We start from the raw sequence: 14221 nt of genomic DNA, 5'->3' as shown, positions 1-14221 counted from the left end.
AAAAAAAAAAAAAGAGTCTCAAAACAACAAGCTCTCAGCTTAAGAACCTAGAAAAAGTAGAGAAAATAAACTAAAGAATAAAACCAAAAGAATCCTTCTACCCAATTTCAAGATCTATAGCTACAGTAATCAAGAGTGTGGGGTGTTGGTGAAGGGATAGACAAATGGAACAGAATAAAGTTAGTGAAGTGGAAGAGGATCAAGGACCCAAAAGAGACCGACACCAATATGTGCAATGGGGTTTTGACAAAGGTAAAAAGCAGTTCAGTGGAGGCGTGACAGCGTTTTGAATAAATGGTGCTAGAACAAGTGGACTTGCATAGCCAAAGAAGAATAAGGAGAAGAAGAGGGAGGGGGAGAGATGAGGAGGTGGTGGAGGATGAGGACCACAATCTAAGTGGCATACCCTATACAAAACTTAGCTCAGGGTGCCTGGATGACTCAGCTGGTGAGGCAGCCAGCTCTTGATTTCAGCTCTTGTCATGCTCCCAGGGTCCTGGGACAAAGTCAGGCTCTAAGCTTACTGGCGAGTCTGCTTAAGGATGCTCTTTGCCCTTCTCCCTCCACCCCATCCCCTGCTCATGTGCATGCTCATTCTCTCTCAAAAAAAAAAAAGAAATTTTAAAAATTAACTCATAATTATTTACTGCCTTACATCTAAAGTGATAAAGGAAAAAATGGGAGAAAATTTCCAGAATGTAAAGCTAGGTAAAGAATCCTCCATTTGGACATCAAACCATTTTCCATAAGGGAAAAGTTGATTAATTGGACATTATCCAACAATCCGGATTATAAATCTGAACTGTGTGAAAGACCCTGTTAAGAAGACACAAAAGACAAGCTACAAACTGGGAGAAAATATGTGTAAACCACATACCTGATAAAGGACTCCTGTCTGAAGTATAAAAACTCAAAATTTGTCCCCCAAATAAGAAAGCAAGCAATCCAGTCAGGAAAAGGAAAAAAAAAGGGGGCAAAAGACTTAAATACTTTACCAAAGAGTATACAGATGGAAATCACATAGGAAGTTGCCATTGGGGCAATTCAAATTAAAACTACACTGAGCTCTCACTGCACACCTATCACAATGATTCAAACCAAATGCACCAGAAAGGGAGAGACAGACCCCACTACCAAATGCAAGGCAGGATGTGGAATGACAGGATCACTCCTGCATCGCTGTTGGGAATAGAAGATGATAGAGCTAAATCTTGAAAACAGTTAACAGTTTCTTTTCCTTTTCAAAGCCTTGAGTTAAATTCGAGTTAGCATGAAATGTAATACCAATTTCGGGTGCACACTAGAGTGACTCAACACTTCCACACAGATTCTTTGAAAACTAGACTTGCTACTACCATATGACCCAGTCATGGCACTATGGCATTTATCTTAGAGGAATCAAAACTTACGTTTGTTCAAAAGCCTGTACATGAATGTATCTGTGTCCTTATGAAAGCAGTGGGGCTGCCAAGGGGGTGGAAGGGACTGGAGTGGTTGGATATTGACACTTGACAGGCCTGTAAGTGATAAACTCCTCTTGCATCTTTGAAGGCCCCTTCCCACTAATGGTGGTCCTGCGGAGGAGGAGAAAAGGAATGTCAATGATTTCAACAACTTTAAACCTGCCAAGCATTAGAACACCATCTCTTCTATGCTAGTTCATTCTCCTATTAATCCTCAGTATCCCAAAGCAGACAGGAGGCATCTGGTCCAAGAGGGGTTGTGGGTAGCATCCCTTCCACAGGCCATCTCCCCTCTAGCCCAGAAGTCCAATGACCATGTCCTAGGCTTTCAACTCATCTAATTTCTGTGCCTTCTCTAGGGACACCAAGGAACTTCTGGGCACTTTCTCTGCCTTCTAGGAGGCTCTACGGGGCTGGGTCTAGTGCTCTCAGCAGACTTGTACCACACAGCCATTGTCTCCTCCTGCATTTGCCAAATATCGGCATGGGAGGATCAAGTGAGGGGATTTCCTCTCAGAGAGATACATGGTGAACAGAACAGAGGTCCTCTTTCTTACATGGTTTACCCTAATCTCTCAGTAGTTTCTACCATCTCTTGATTTCCCTGGAATTTCAACCCCAGCAGAGAAGCCAAAAATGTGATCTTAGGTTACTGGGACTAAGTCCATGTCAGGCTCTGCACTTCAACGGGAAGAGTCTGCTTCTCTCCCTCTCCCTTTGCCCCTCCTGCTGCTCACTCTCTCTCTCAAAATAATTAAATAAATCTTTTAAAAATAAACAAAAAAACCCTTCAGGATTTTAATTTTACAAAATCTTTTCTGTTGTTTACCAATTTAACAAGGAAAGTCATAAGACTGTAAATGATATCATCATTGTACACAACTAACCTTGCAAAAGCTTGCACTTGAAGGCAGGCATATATATTAATCCGTATAAGATCAATTGTAATTTTAAAAAAAGTTCTCATTCTCAAATGGATGCCTTTAATAACTGGACCTAGATGGATGTATTAATTGACTCCATGGGCAAAATCCTTTCATGATGTATATCAAATCATCATGTTGTTCAATTAAAATATATTACAATGTTATTTGTCAACTAGTCCTCAATAAAGCTGGATAAAAACAATTGTACCTTAACAACTTGAAGCACATTATAATTTTTTAATGAGTGCTATACAAGTAAAATTAACAGCCTTTTCTACATCTTCCTGAAACCTATTTCTGTGAGTCCCAATCTTGCTGCAAAATACAAAGAATTTAGAATTGCACAGTAAAATAAAATAGACAATTAATTTTCATATGTGGTAGAAAGCATCTTTTTTTTTTTTTAAACTCATTAAGGCGGGGATTAAAAACTATCTTTTTTTGAAAATTTTATTATTTCTTTATTTATTTTAAAGAGAGAGAGCATGTGTGAGATTGGGAAAGGGCAGAGTGAGAGAGAAGGAATGAGAGAGAGAAACTCAAGCTGACACCAATTTGTTGCAGAGCCTGATATGGGGCTCAATTTCACAAACCTGAGATCATAACCTGATTCAAAACCAAGAGTTAGACACTTAACCAACTGCACCACCCAGGCAATCCATAACTATCTTTTGACTTTAACCCTAACCTGTTCCCTTTCAGCAAGACACATGGGTAGTTTTATGCTTTCTCAGCATCACTGTATTTTTGCACTAATGTCTCCTGCTAGGGCATTCTGATACTATAATCCAAGAGGTTGAACTCCCATGCCATCAACATAGCTGCCAACTCAGAGAACTTGCTCTTGACATCTTGTGTACATTGACTTAGGAAATTTCATTTCAAGAGATGAAGAATGATGTTCCCTTAATGTTGCCTCAGAAATCAGTGTTTGAGTTTCTCATTCTCATGTTACCAAAAATCTTTGGTTACATTGTCCTCATTTCTGAACCTATAATAAACACTCACGCAAACCCTGCATCCTCAACCCATCTGTTTTACCTTTAGATTTCATGAAGACTTTTAGTACCTTTTCACTGAAAATATTGTATCCTAGATATGGTTAGGAGGAAGTATATAAAGGCTCTGGAAATTTCCTAATTAATTTCAGCTTTATTATTTTGCTTAAACAATCTGTAAAATGTTTCACCAGGTGTTCAAGGAAACATCCTATAAATTAAGTACCTCCTGAGGAAAAAATTATATTCCCAACTTTAAAACAAATAACATACATCAGTAACACTGCTACATTAAATTACTTAAACTAATGATAACTAAGATATACCAGGAACTTGCTTGGGTTTCATTCATTCACTTGTTCATTCATTTATTCACTTATTCAACAAATACCTCTTGAGTGTCTTTTTCACGGCAGGTCCAGTCTCGGGGGAAATAGCACAGAATAAATAGCAAGACCAGTATTCTCATGGACTTTATAGTCTAATCCATCAAAGGTGGCAACAAATAAATAAATAATAAAGAAAATATTAGCAAGAATTTTCTAGATACTGATATAAAATTGCCGGGAAGCTATACCAGATGGGGCAGTCAAGGAAAATATTTCCAAGGACAGGGAGGAAATTACTGGGAAACAGCACTGGGAAACATGGAAGACATTTTCGCCTTTCCTATAGAGCCTGAGGCATGTGGGTTAGCAACAGAAGAATTTTTTTTTCCTCCAAAAGCTTCCTAGGAAGGTAGTGTTATTGAATGATAGTCACATTTCAGTCAGGTTTTACAAGAAGGTAATGAGAAGAATCAGAAAACAGGCTAAGAGTATGTGAATTTTACTGAGGAGATCCTGAGTTCCCAGGAGGACAGAGGAAAAGGTTGAAACTGTGAGATTGATAATTTATTTTTTCTTAAAAAATATTTTCCAAGATTAATAAATTATTTCTAAAGTAGTACCTCTTTATCACCCTACCTGTGTTTCCTTTTGCAATACATCAGAAGATTATCAAAAAGAAAAAACACCTGTTCTTGAATATTTCCAGAAGAAATTTTCAGCAAGATGCCACACATTAGCATCTCAGTGCAGGTGTCAATGATATTGGATCCCTAGGTTAAAAAAAAAAAAAAAAAGTAAAAGAGAGAGAGAGACAATGTCCGATTACTTAACAGAAACTTCTGTGTAATTCTTTTTTCTCATTAAAAGTCTGTTTTTATATCAAGATACAATATATGGACAGGATAAAAATTGAAACACCATAAATAAACACTGGATGGAGTTCTCTTTTCCTCTCAGACTCCTCCTCATCAGTCTCAGCAGATACAACTGTGGTTAGGAGACTCTGGGTCTTCTTTTAGCTTTCTTACACATGTAGGCATATATAAACATGGATGATACATGTTACCTATGCTCTTTTACAAAGAGATTATTTCAAACTGATGTGTAAAATTCATGTGTCTAGCACTCCTCTCCCCCTCCTCTCTTTCCTTGGTATGGGAAAAGAGTTCCATGGATATATCACAAAGTACATTAAATTCTCTAAATTTTTAACAGGTCTCAACCTATTTATCCACTCCTTGGATGGATAGAAGAAAAAAGAAGAAACAAAAGAAAAAAAATAAGCTATTTAAAGAGAGCAACCTTCCATAGAGCTTTAACCCAAGTTAAAAGTTAGCATAGGCACACTTGTTCCTTAAATAAGCCTTCACTGAGTGCATGCTAAGGTCAGATGACTAGTGACAAAACTAAGTCTTAACACAAAAACTAACCACTGAGAGGAGCCACAGATGGAAAGAGCCTGAATCATGAACAGAGGAAAGCTGCCCGATGAAGCAGAGCACAAGCATTGGATTATTGTGTGAGCTGATCAAAAGTTTCTCCTTTGAGCCATTATAAAAGTGGCAGTGCATTTGTTTCTACAACTTAAACTATCACAAGTAATGCACTAAGTTAGACAAAACAAGAAGCAAAGAAAAAAAATTTTTTTAGTAGATAGCTGATAACATGCTCTCTTTTCAATATTCTGGTCTCTTTAAATCTAGGGATAAATTTCTAATTCTTTTTCAACTCAATGCTTTTATTTTTGTTTTTGATATTTAAAAATCAGACAACTAATTGTAAATTTCATATTTCCACAGTAATCACTGATACAGTTTCCCTGATTATAAAAATTTAAATTAAAGTGATAACTCATACATGTCAGTAAGAAATTTCCCAAATGGGAAGTGAAGAGAATGTGATTGTGCTGAGTATCTGCATTACAAACATATATATTTTTTTTTTTTACTTTTTACTAACTTTATTATTTTAAAAATTTTTATTTATTTGTCAGAGAGAGAGAGACAGAGAGAGCACAAACAGGGGGAGCAACAGGCAGAGGGAGAGAAGCAGGCTCAATACCAGGACCCTGGGGTCATGACCTGAGCCAAAGGCAGGTGCTTAATTGAGTGAGACACCCAGGCAACACTACACCCATATTTTATTTTTTGTTTTTATATTTAACTTAAATTAAAAAAATAATTTTAATTCCAGGAGAGTTAACATACCGTGTTATACTAGTTTCAAGTGTATAATATAATGACTCAGCAAGTCCATGCCTTATTCAGTGCTCATCATGAGAAGTGTATTCTTAATCCCCCTCACCTCTTTCACCCTTCCCCCAACTCACCTTTCCTCTGGGGACCATCCATTACAAAATATTTTAGATTTAAGACATTTCCCTTTTTTCATCTTTCATCATAAAGGTGGACATATAACTAGAGATCTATCAAAAATTTATACAATTACATATCCTACCTCATGTGATAGTGAAGTAAAAACTGTCGTCAAATTCAAATATAAATCCCAATTTCAGTGGCAATGACTCTTACTTAAGTACTATCCCTACCTCAGAAAAAAATTACAATAGAATACTATTAAAAATGGAAATAAGGAAACATCACATTGATTCTTGCACAAGGACCTATACAATGTTATGGAAGTGGTTTTATTGATAACAATTTTACTAAACATACAAAATACTTCACCTTAGGTTATTTCTCATGGTAGCCCAAAAAAGTAAAACAAAGAAGCTAAGTTGTTATCTAATTAAATGGGACCTGCAAGAGAGGAGCAAGATGGGGGAGGTGTATGGAGATAGTTACTATTATGAAAATGGAGGAATGAAGCCAAGAGGGATGAAAGAAGCTCTCTCTACTCCCTCACGAGTGGCCCACAGAGATCAGGAATGGTATGATGCTGAAATTGCCAGAAAACTGCAAGAAGAAGAAATTTTGGCTACCCAGGTGGACATGAGAGCAGTTCAAGTAGCCCAGGATGAGGAAATAGCTAGACTTCTCATGGCTAAAGAAAAGAAAGCTTATAAGAAGGCCAAGGAGCGGGAGAAATCATCTTTGGACAAAAGGAAGCACAGCCCTGATTAGAAGCCAAAAACAACTAAATCGGCACACTCAAAGTCAAAAGAGAGTGATGACCCTCACTCCACCCTCACGGCCACCACCACCTATCATGACAGATGCTGAAGATTTGGATTACACTCATTTTACAAACCAGCATAATTCCACACGTCATTTCTCAAAATCAGAATCCACTCATAAAGGTTTCCATCATAAGCAGTAAAATCCTAGGAATGTGCCTTGAGAATGGACTCACTGTAGCAAACATTACTGGATGATACAGAATGCATTCCACACTCATTTTTTTCCTCCTGTATTTGTATTCCTGAGATTTATCTTCAAGTGTTCTGACCATAAATAATTTTAATTCATTTAAAAAAATATATCATCAGGAGTTCAGCTAGATAGTTATCAAACCATTCTGAATACCTACAAACTCAACAGGAGATCAAAGAGAAGAAGACCAGTAATTCTAAGAAGAGAAAATAGACCACTTTCCAGAAGGTAGAACGTGCAGAGAAGTGAATCCAAGGCGACATATGGGAAGACAAACTGGGGGGGAAGGGCCAGCTTCCAGCGAGAGAGGGAGCAGCTGAGCACAAAAAGGAACTTTTAGAAGTCTACACCACTGTGGGATGTCATTGTAGAGGCTAAGAGGGTAAGGGGTAACTCTTCTCAGGATAGTATGGTCTCAGGACCCACGGGGTCAAAAAAAGACCAGGGGTGTCTGAGTGTGGCAAAGCTTCCAGGTATAGAGCAGGGAAGCTGGCTTCAGAGACAGAGCCAAGGGGGGAGAACTAAGCTCAGGATTACCTTAAACCATAATCTGAGGCATAGTTGGGCCACTACTCTCCCAGCAGGAACCCCACAAAGGGCAGATCAGGGGAGAAACGCCCTTCCTCCTCCAACAGGAGCTCCACAGGAGCACAGTGCCAGAATCAGCTGGGTTTGGAGACTCCAAATGGGTCAATTCTCCAGAGATAGTAAAACTCAGTCACAGGATGAGTGAGCTTGGATTGCAGCCAGAGACCTGGGAGACAGAGGGATTAAATGCTTTTCTTTGAGGGTGCACTGAGCAGTAGGGCCCCCAAGCTCTCAGATCCTCCAAGGCCAGAGATTGAGAAGCCACCATCTTCATTTTGGTCCTCCAAAGTTATACAGAAAGTGTTCAGGGAACAAAAGTTCCTGAAAGCAAACACAAGCAGATTACTTAGCCTGGCCCCTGGCAAGGGTGGTTCAGTTCCACCTCAGGCAAAGACATTTGAGAATCACTGCAACAGGCCCCTTCCCCAGTATATTAGCAAGAACATCTAGCCAAGAACAAGTTTCCTCTCAATGAGAACTGCAGAACTCCAGAGCTAGGGGAAAGCAACACATAGAATTCATTACTTTTTCCCATGATTCTTTAGTCTTTGAAAGTTAATTTTTTACATTTTTTTTCCTCATTCTATTTGTAAAAATTTCTCCTCCATCTTATTTTAACGTTTTTTAAAACTATTTTATCTTATCAATACCTTTTAAAATTCTTTTTAAATTTTCATTGGGATAGTCATATTCTATCCCTTCATTGTATTTAACTTTATTTTTTGTATACATACAGGTTTATTTTTTTTAAATTCTGGGACACAGATTCTTCTAATAGGCCAAAATATACCCTAAATCTAGCACATGTCTTTGTTCTAGTCTCCAGCCTAATCACATTCTTTCCCCTTTTTCAAAGAAATTATTGTTTCCTTTTTTAGAATATTTTTTAATTTTTAGCTTTACAGTCATATTCCACCCCTTCATCATGTTTACCCTTATTTTGTCTGTTCTATTCTCCAGTCTAATATAAATTTTTTTCTTTTTTCCTTTTTTCCTCCTTTGTTTTCCTCCCAGTTTTGGGTCTCTTCTGACTTGGTTAATATATAATTTTCTGGGATCATTGCCACCCTTGTAGTATTTTGTTCAATCATTCATCTTTTTTATTTGTATAAAATGACAAGGTGGAAAAACTCACCACAAAAAAAAAAAAAAAAAAAGAAGAAGAACAAGAGGCAGTACGGATGCCTAGAGACCTAACCAATACAAACAACAGTAATATCTCAGAACTAATGTTCAGAATGATAACTATCAAGGTGCTAACTTGGCTTGAAAAAAGCATGAAAGACCCTAGAGAATCCCTTTCTGGAGAAATACAGGAATGAAAATCTAACTAAGTTGAAATCAAACAAGGTATTGATGAGGTGTAATAAAAAAAATGGAGGCTCTTACTTCTAGGATAAATGAGGCAGAAGAAAGAATTAGTGATTTAGAAGACCAAATGATGGAGAATAAAGAAGCTGAGAAAAAGACAAACTACTACTGAACCATGAGGGCAGAATTTGAGAAATAAATGATACCATAAGATGAAATAGATGAAATAATATTAGGATAATTGGGATCCCAGAAGAAGAAAGAAAGAGAGAGGTAGAAGGTATTTTGGAAAAAATTATAGCGGAGAATTTCCCCAATTGGGCAAAGGGAACAAGCATAAAAATCCAGGAGGCTTAGAGAACCCCCCTCAAAATCAATAAAAATGGGGGGGTTATGGACATTGGGGAGGGTATGTGTATGGTGAGTGCTGTGAAGCGTGTAAACCCGGCAATTCACAGACCTGTACCCCTGGGGATAAAAATATATTTTATGTTTATAAAAAAATAAAAATAAATTTTAAAAAATTTAAAAATCAATAAAAATAGGTCCACACCCTATCATTGAATAGTAAAACTTACAATTCCTAGGGACAAAGAGAAAACCCTGAATGCAGCCTGGGACAAGAGGTCTGTAACCTACAACAGTAAAAATATTAGATTGGAAGCAGACCTGTCTACAGAGATCAGGCAGGCCAAAAGTACTGGCATGATATAATCAGAGCACTATAAGGAGAAAAATATGCAACCAAGAATACTACATCCAGCTTGGCTGTCATTGAAAATAGGAGAGATAAAAAACTTCCAGGACAAAGACTAAAAGAATTTGCAAACACCAAACCAGCCCTATCGAAAATATTGAAAGTGGTCCTCTAATCAAAGACAGAGCCTAAAAGTAACAGACCAAAAAGGAACAAAGACAATATACAGTAACCATCACCTTACAGGCACTAGAAGGGCACTAACTGTATAGCTTTCAATAGTAACTCTGAATGTAAGTAGGCTAAATGCTCCAGTCAAAAGACACAGAGTATCAGAATGGATTAAAAAAAGAAGAAGAAGAAAGAAAAGACCCATTGATATGCTGTCAGCAAGAAACTCATTTGAGACCTAAAGACACCAGATTTAAAGTCAGGGGGTGGAAAGCAAGTTACCACGTTAATAAACATCAAAAGAAAGCTGGTGTAGCAATCCTTACATGAGATAATTTAAATTTTAAGCCAAAGACTATAGTAAGAGATGAGAAAGGAAACTATACCATGCTTACAAGTTTTGTCCAACAAGATCTAACAATTTTAAATATCTATGCCCCTAACATGGAATCAGCTAATTATATAAACCAATTAATAACAAAATCAAAGAAATACATCAATAATAATACTAATAATAATAGTAGGAAACTTTAACAACCCCCTCACTGAAATGGACAGATCCTCTAAGGAAGAGATCAAGAAGGAAATGAAGGCTTTAAATGACACATTGGACCAGATAGACATCTCAGATATATTTAGAACATTCTATCCCAGAATAACAGATTACACATATTCCTCTAGTGCACATGGAACATTCTCCAGAATAGATCACATTCTGGATCACAAATCAAGTCTCAACTGGTACCAAAAGATTGGGATCATTCCCCACATATTTTCAGGCTGCAGTGCTTTGAAACTAGAACCCAACCATAAAAGGAAAGTTGTAAAACACTCAAATACATAGAGGCTAAAGAGCATACTGCTAAAGAATGAATGGGTCAACCAGAAAATTAAAGAATTAAAAAAATTCATGGAAAAAAAATGACAATGAAAACACAACTATTCTAAATTTTTGGAAACAACAAAGAGAGTCCTGATAGGAAGTATATAGCAAGATAACCCTTCTCAAGAAAAAAAGAAAGGTCTCAAGTACTCAACCTAAACCTACACCTAAAGGAGCTGGAGAAAGAATAGCAAAGAAAGCCTAAACCCAGCAGGAGAAGAGAAATCATAAAGATCAGAAGAGAACTCATAAAGACTCAGAGGAGAAATAAATGAAATAGAAACCAAAAAAACAGCAGAACAAATCAACAAAACTGGGAGCTGGTTCTTTGAAAGAACTAATAAGATTGATAAACTCCTGGCCACACTTATCGAAAAGAAAAGAGAAAGAACCAAATAAATAAAAAACATGAATGAAAGAGGAGAGATCACAACCAACACCAAAGAAATACAAACAATATAAAGAACATATGAGCAACTACACACCAGCAAATTTGACAATCTGGAAGAAATGGATGCATTCCTAGAGACATATAAACTACCAAAATTAAACCAGGAAGAAACAGAAAAATAACCATAACCAGTAAGGAGACTGAAACAGTCTTTATAAAAAAAAAAAAATCTCCCAACAAACAAGAGCCCAGGGCCAGATGTATTCCAAGGGGAATTCTACCAAGCATTTAAAGGATTAACACCTATTCTCCTGAAACTGTTCCAAAAATTGGAAATGAAAGAAAAACTTTCAAACTCATTTTATGAGACCAGCATTCCCAAAACCAGACAGAGACCGCATCAAAAAGAATTATGACCAATATCCTTGATGAACATGGATGCAGATAATCTCGCCAAAATACTAGCCAATAGGATCTAATAGTACATTAAAAAGATTATTCACCATGATCAAGTGGGATTTATCTTCGGCTGCAAGGTTTGTTCAACATCTGCAAATCAATCAATGTGACACAGTACATTAATAAAAGAAAGAACAAGAACCATATGATATTCTTAATAGATGCTCAAAAAGCATTTGACAAAGTACAGCATGCTCTCTTGATCAAAACTCTTCACAGTGTAGGGATAGAGGGTACATACCTCAAAGTCATCAAAGCCATCTGTAAAAAACTCAAAGCAAATGTCCATTCTCACAGGGGAAAAACTAAGAACATTTTCCCTAAGGTCAAGAACACAGCAGGGATGTCCACTATCATCACTGCTATTCAACATAATACCAGAAGTATTAGCCTCAATAATCAGACAAGGAAAAGAAATTAAAGGCATCCAAATTGGCAATGAAGAAGTCAAACTCTCCCTCTTTGCAGATATGATACATTATGTGGAAAACCCAAAGACTCCACTCCAAAACTGCTAGAACTAATACAGGAATTCAGTAAAGTGTCAGGATATAAAATCAGTGCACAGAAATAAGCTGCATTTCTATACACCAACAACAGGACAGAAGAAAGAGAAATTAAACAGTCAATCCCATTTACAATTGCACCCCAAACCATAAGACACCTAGGAATAAACCTAACCAAAGAGGCAAGGAATCTGTACTCAGAAAACGATAATGTATTCATGAAAGAAATTGAGGAAGACACAAAGAAATGGAAAAGTGTTTCATGCTCATAGATTGGAAAAACAAATATTGTGAGTATGTCTATGCTACCTAAAGCAATCTATACATTTAATGCAATCTCTATCAAAATACCATCAATTTTTTTCAAAGAAATTGAATAAGTAATCTTAAAATTTATATGGAACCAGAAAAGACCCCAAATAGCCAGAGGAATGTTGAAAAGAAAACTAAAGTTGGCAGAATCACAATTCCGGACTTCAAGCTCTATTACAAACCTATAATCATCAAGACAGTATGGGATGGGCTCAAAAACAGACACATAGGTCAATGGAACAGAATAGAAATCCCAGAAATGGATCCTCAACTCTATGGTCAACTAATCTTTGATAAGGCAGGAAAGAATGTCCAATGGAAAAATGATGGTCTCTTCAACAAATGGTGTTGGGGAAATTGGACAGCTACATGCAGAGGAATAAAGCTGGACCATTTCCTTACACCACACACATAAATAGACTAAAAACGGATGGAATACCTCAATGTGAGACAGAAATCCATCAAAATCCTTGAGAAGAACACAGGCAGCAAAACCTCTTCAACCTCAGCTGCAACAACTTCTTCCTAGAAACATCACCAAAGGCAAGGCAAGCGAGGGAAAAAATGAACTCTGGGGATTTCATCAAGATCAAAAGCTTTTGCACAGCAAGGGAAACAGTCAACAAAACCAAAAGACAACTGGCAGAATGGGAGAAGATATCTGCAAATGACATATCTGATAAAGGACTAGTACCTATAATCTATAAAGAACTTATCAAACTCAACACCCAAAGAACAAATAATCCAATCAAGAAATGGGCAGAAGACATGAACAGACATTTCTGAAAAGAAGACATCCAAATGGCCACCAAACACATGAAAAAGTACTCAACATCACTCGGCATCAGGACATACAAATCAAAACCACAATAAGATACCACCCCATACCAATGAGAATGGCTAAAATTAACAAGTCAGGAAACAATAGATGTTGGAGAGGATGCGAAGAAAGGGGAACCCTCCTACACTGTTGGTGGGAATGCAAGCTGGTGCAGCCACTCTGGAAAACAGTATAGAGGTTCCTCAAAAAGTTGAAAATAGAGCTACCCTATGACCCAGCACTCTCACTACTGGGTATTTACCCTAACGATACAAGTGTAGTAATCTGAAGGGGTACATGCACCCAAATGTCTATAGCAGTAATGTCCACAATAGCCAAACTATGGAAAGATTTGCAAGATCCCTGAAGATCTCTTCTGAACCTTCTCCAGTTTGTGAGGGTCTCCCTCAATATGAAACATCTCGAGAAGTGAGCACTACTACTCAGATGCAAGTTGGCGAATAAATCATGTAGTGATATCAGTATTTCTCCAGACCCCTACAATATATATCTTGATTCTATAAGATTGTATTAACACATCTATGGCAATTCCATCTTCCAACTAATTCAAAGTGCTCCATTAGTCAACAACGCCTCTAGATCATTTTCCTCTATTGTATGCTTAAATAGTTCGACTTTTGATTTAATCTATATTGGTATCATAGCAAACCCTAAACCCCCTACTAATATACAAATACATTATATTTGGGGGCACCTGGTGGCTCAGTTAGTTAACTGTCTGTTTTCAGCTCAGGTCATGATCCCAAGGTCCTGGAATGGAGCCCTGTGTCAGGCTCCCTGCCTAGCAGGGAGTCTGCCTCTCCCTCTCCCTGTCCCTCCACTTGTGCTCTCTCTCTCCCTTTCAAATAAATAAAATTTTTAAAAAATATTAAAAACTAAATTATGTTTAAGTCATTACCATAAGTTCCCATTAGCTCCTAGCTCCTGATAAAAAATCTGAATATTAATTGAGCTCTGTGAGGTAAAACACTTCTTTTCAAAAACAGCCCAAAGCATCTGTTTAATAATCTATTA

General features: G+C 37.2%; 1 protein-coding gene and 1 pseudogene across 5 annotated transcripts in view; one reads left to right on the top strand and one right to left on the bottom strand.

The window, feature by feature from the left end:
• LOC309859431 (phosphatidylinositol 3,4,5-trisphosphate-dependent Rac exchanger 2 protein-like) overlaps positions 1-14221 on the bottom strand; it is a 112260-nt gene that overhangs the window by 518 nt on the left and 97521 nt on the right. For 3 of the 4 annotated variants that reach the window (XM_082720090.1, XM_082720089.1, XM_082720091.1), the window contains 2 exons: positions 4353-4486; positions 1410-1574 (listed from right to left, as the gene is read on the bottom strand). In XM_082720090.1, coding sequence (XP_082576216.1) covers positions 1448-1574; positions 4353-4486 — 261 coding nt within the window. In that variant the 3' untranslated portion in view covers positions 1410-1447. The remainder of the gene's footprint in view (positions 1-1409; positions 1575-4352; positions 4487-14221) is intronic. The other variant, XR_014308687.1, reaches the window with a different exon arrangement.
• Positions 6512-7144, top strand: LOC309856585 (coiled-coil domain-containing protein 50 pseudogene; annotated as a pseudogene). Its single transcript has one exon. The product of its transcript is annotated as a coiled-coil domain-containing protein 50 pseudogene (transcript).

This window comes from Mustela nivalis, assembly GCF_964662115.1.
Source record: "Mustela nivalis genome assembly, chromosome: 2".
Lineage (NCBI taxonomy): Eukaryota > Metazoa > Chordata > Mammalia > Carnivora > Mustelidae > Mustela > Mustela nivalis.
Note: the sequence above shows the minus strand (reverse complement) of the source record. Positions and strands in the feature narration are given on the sequence as shown.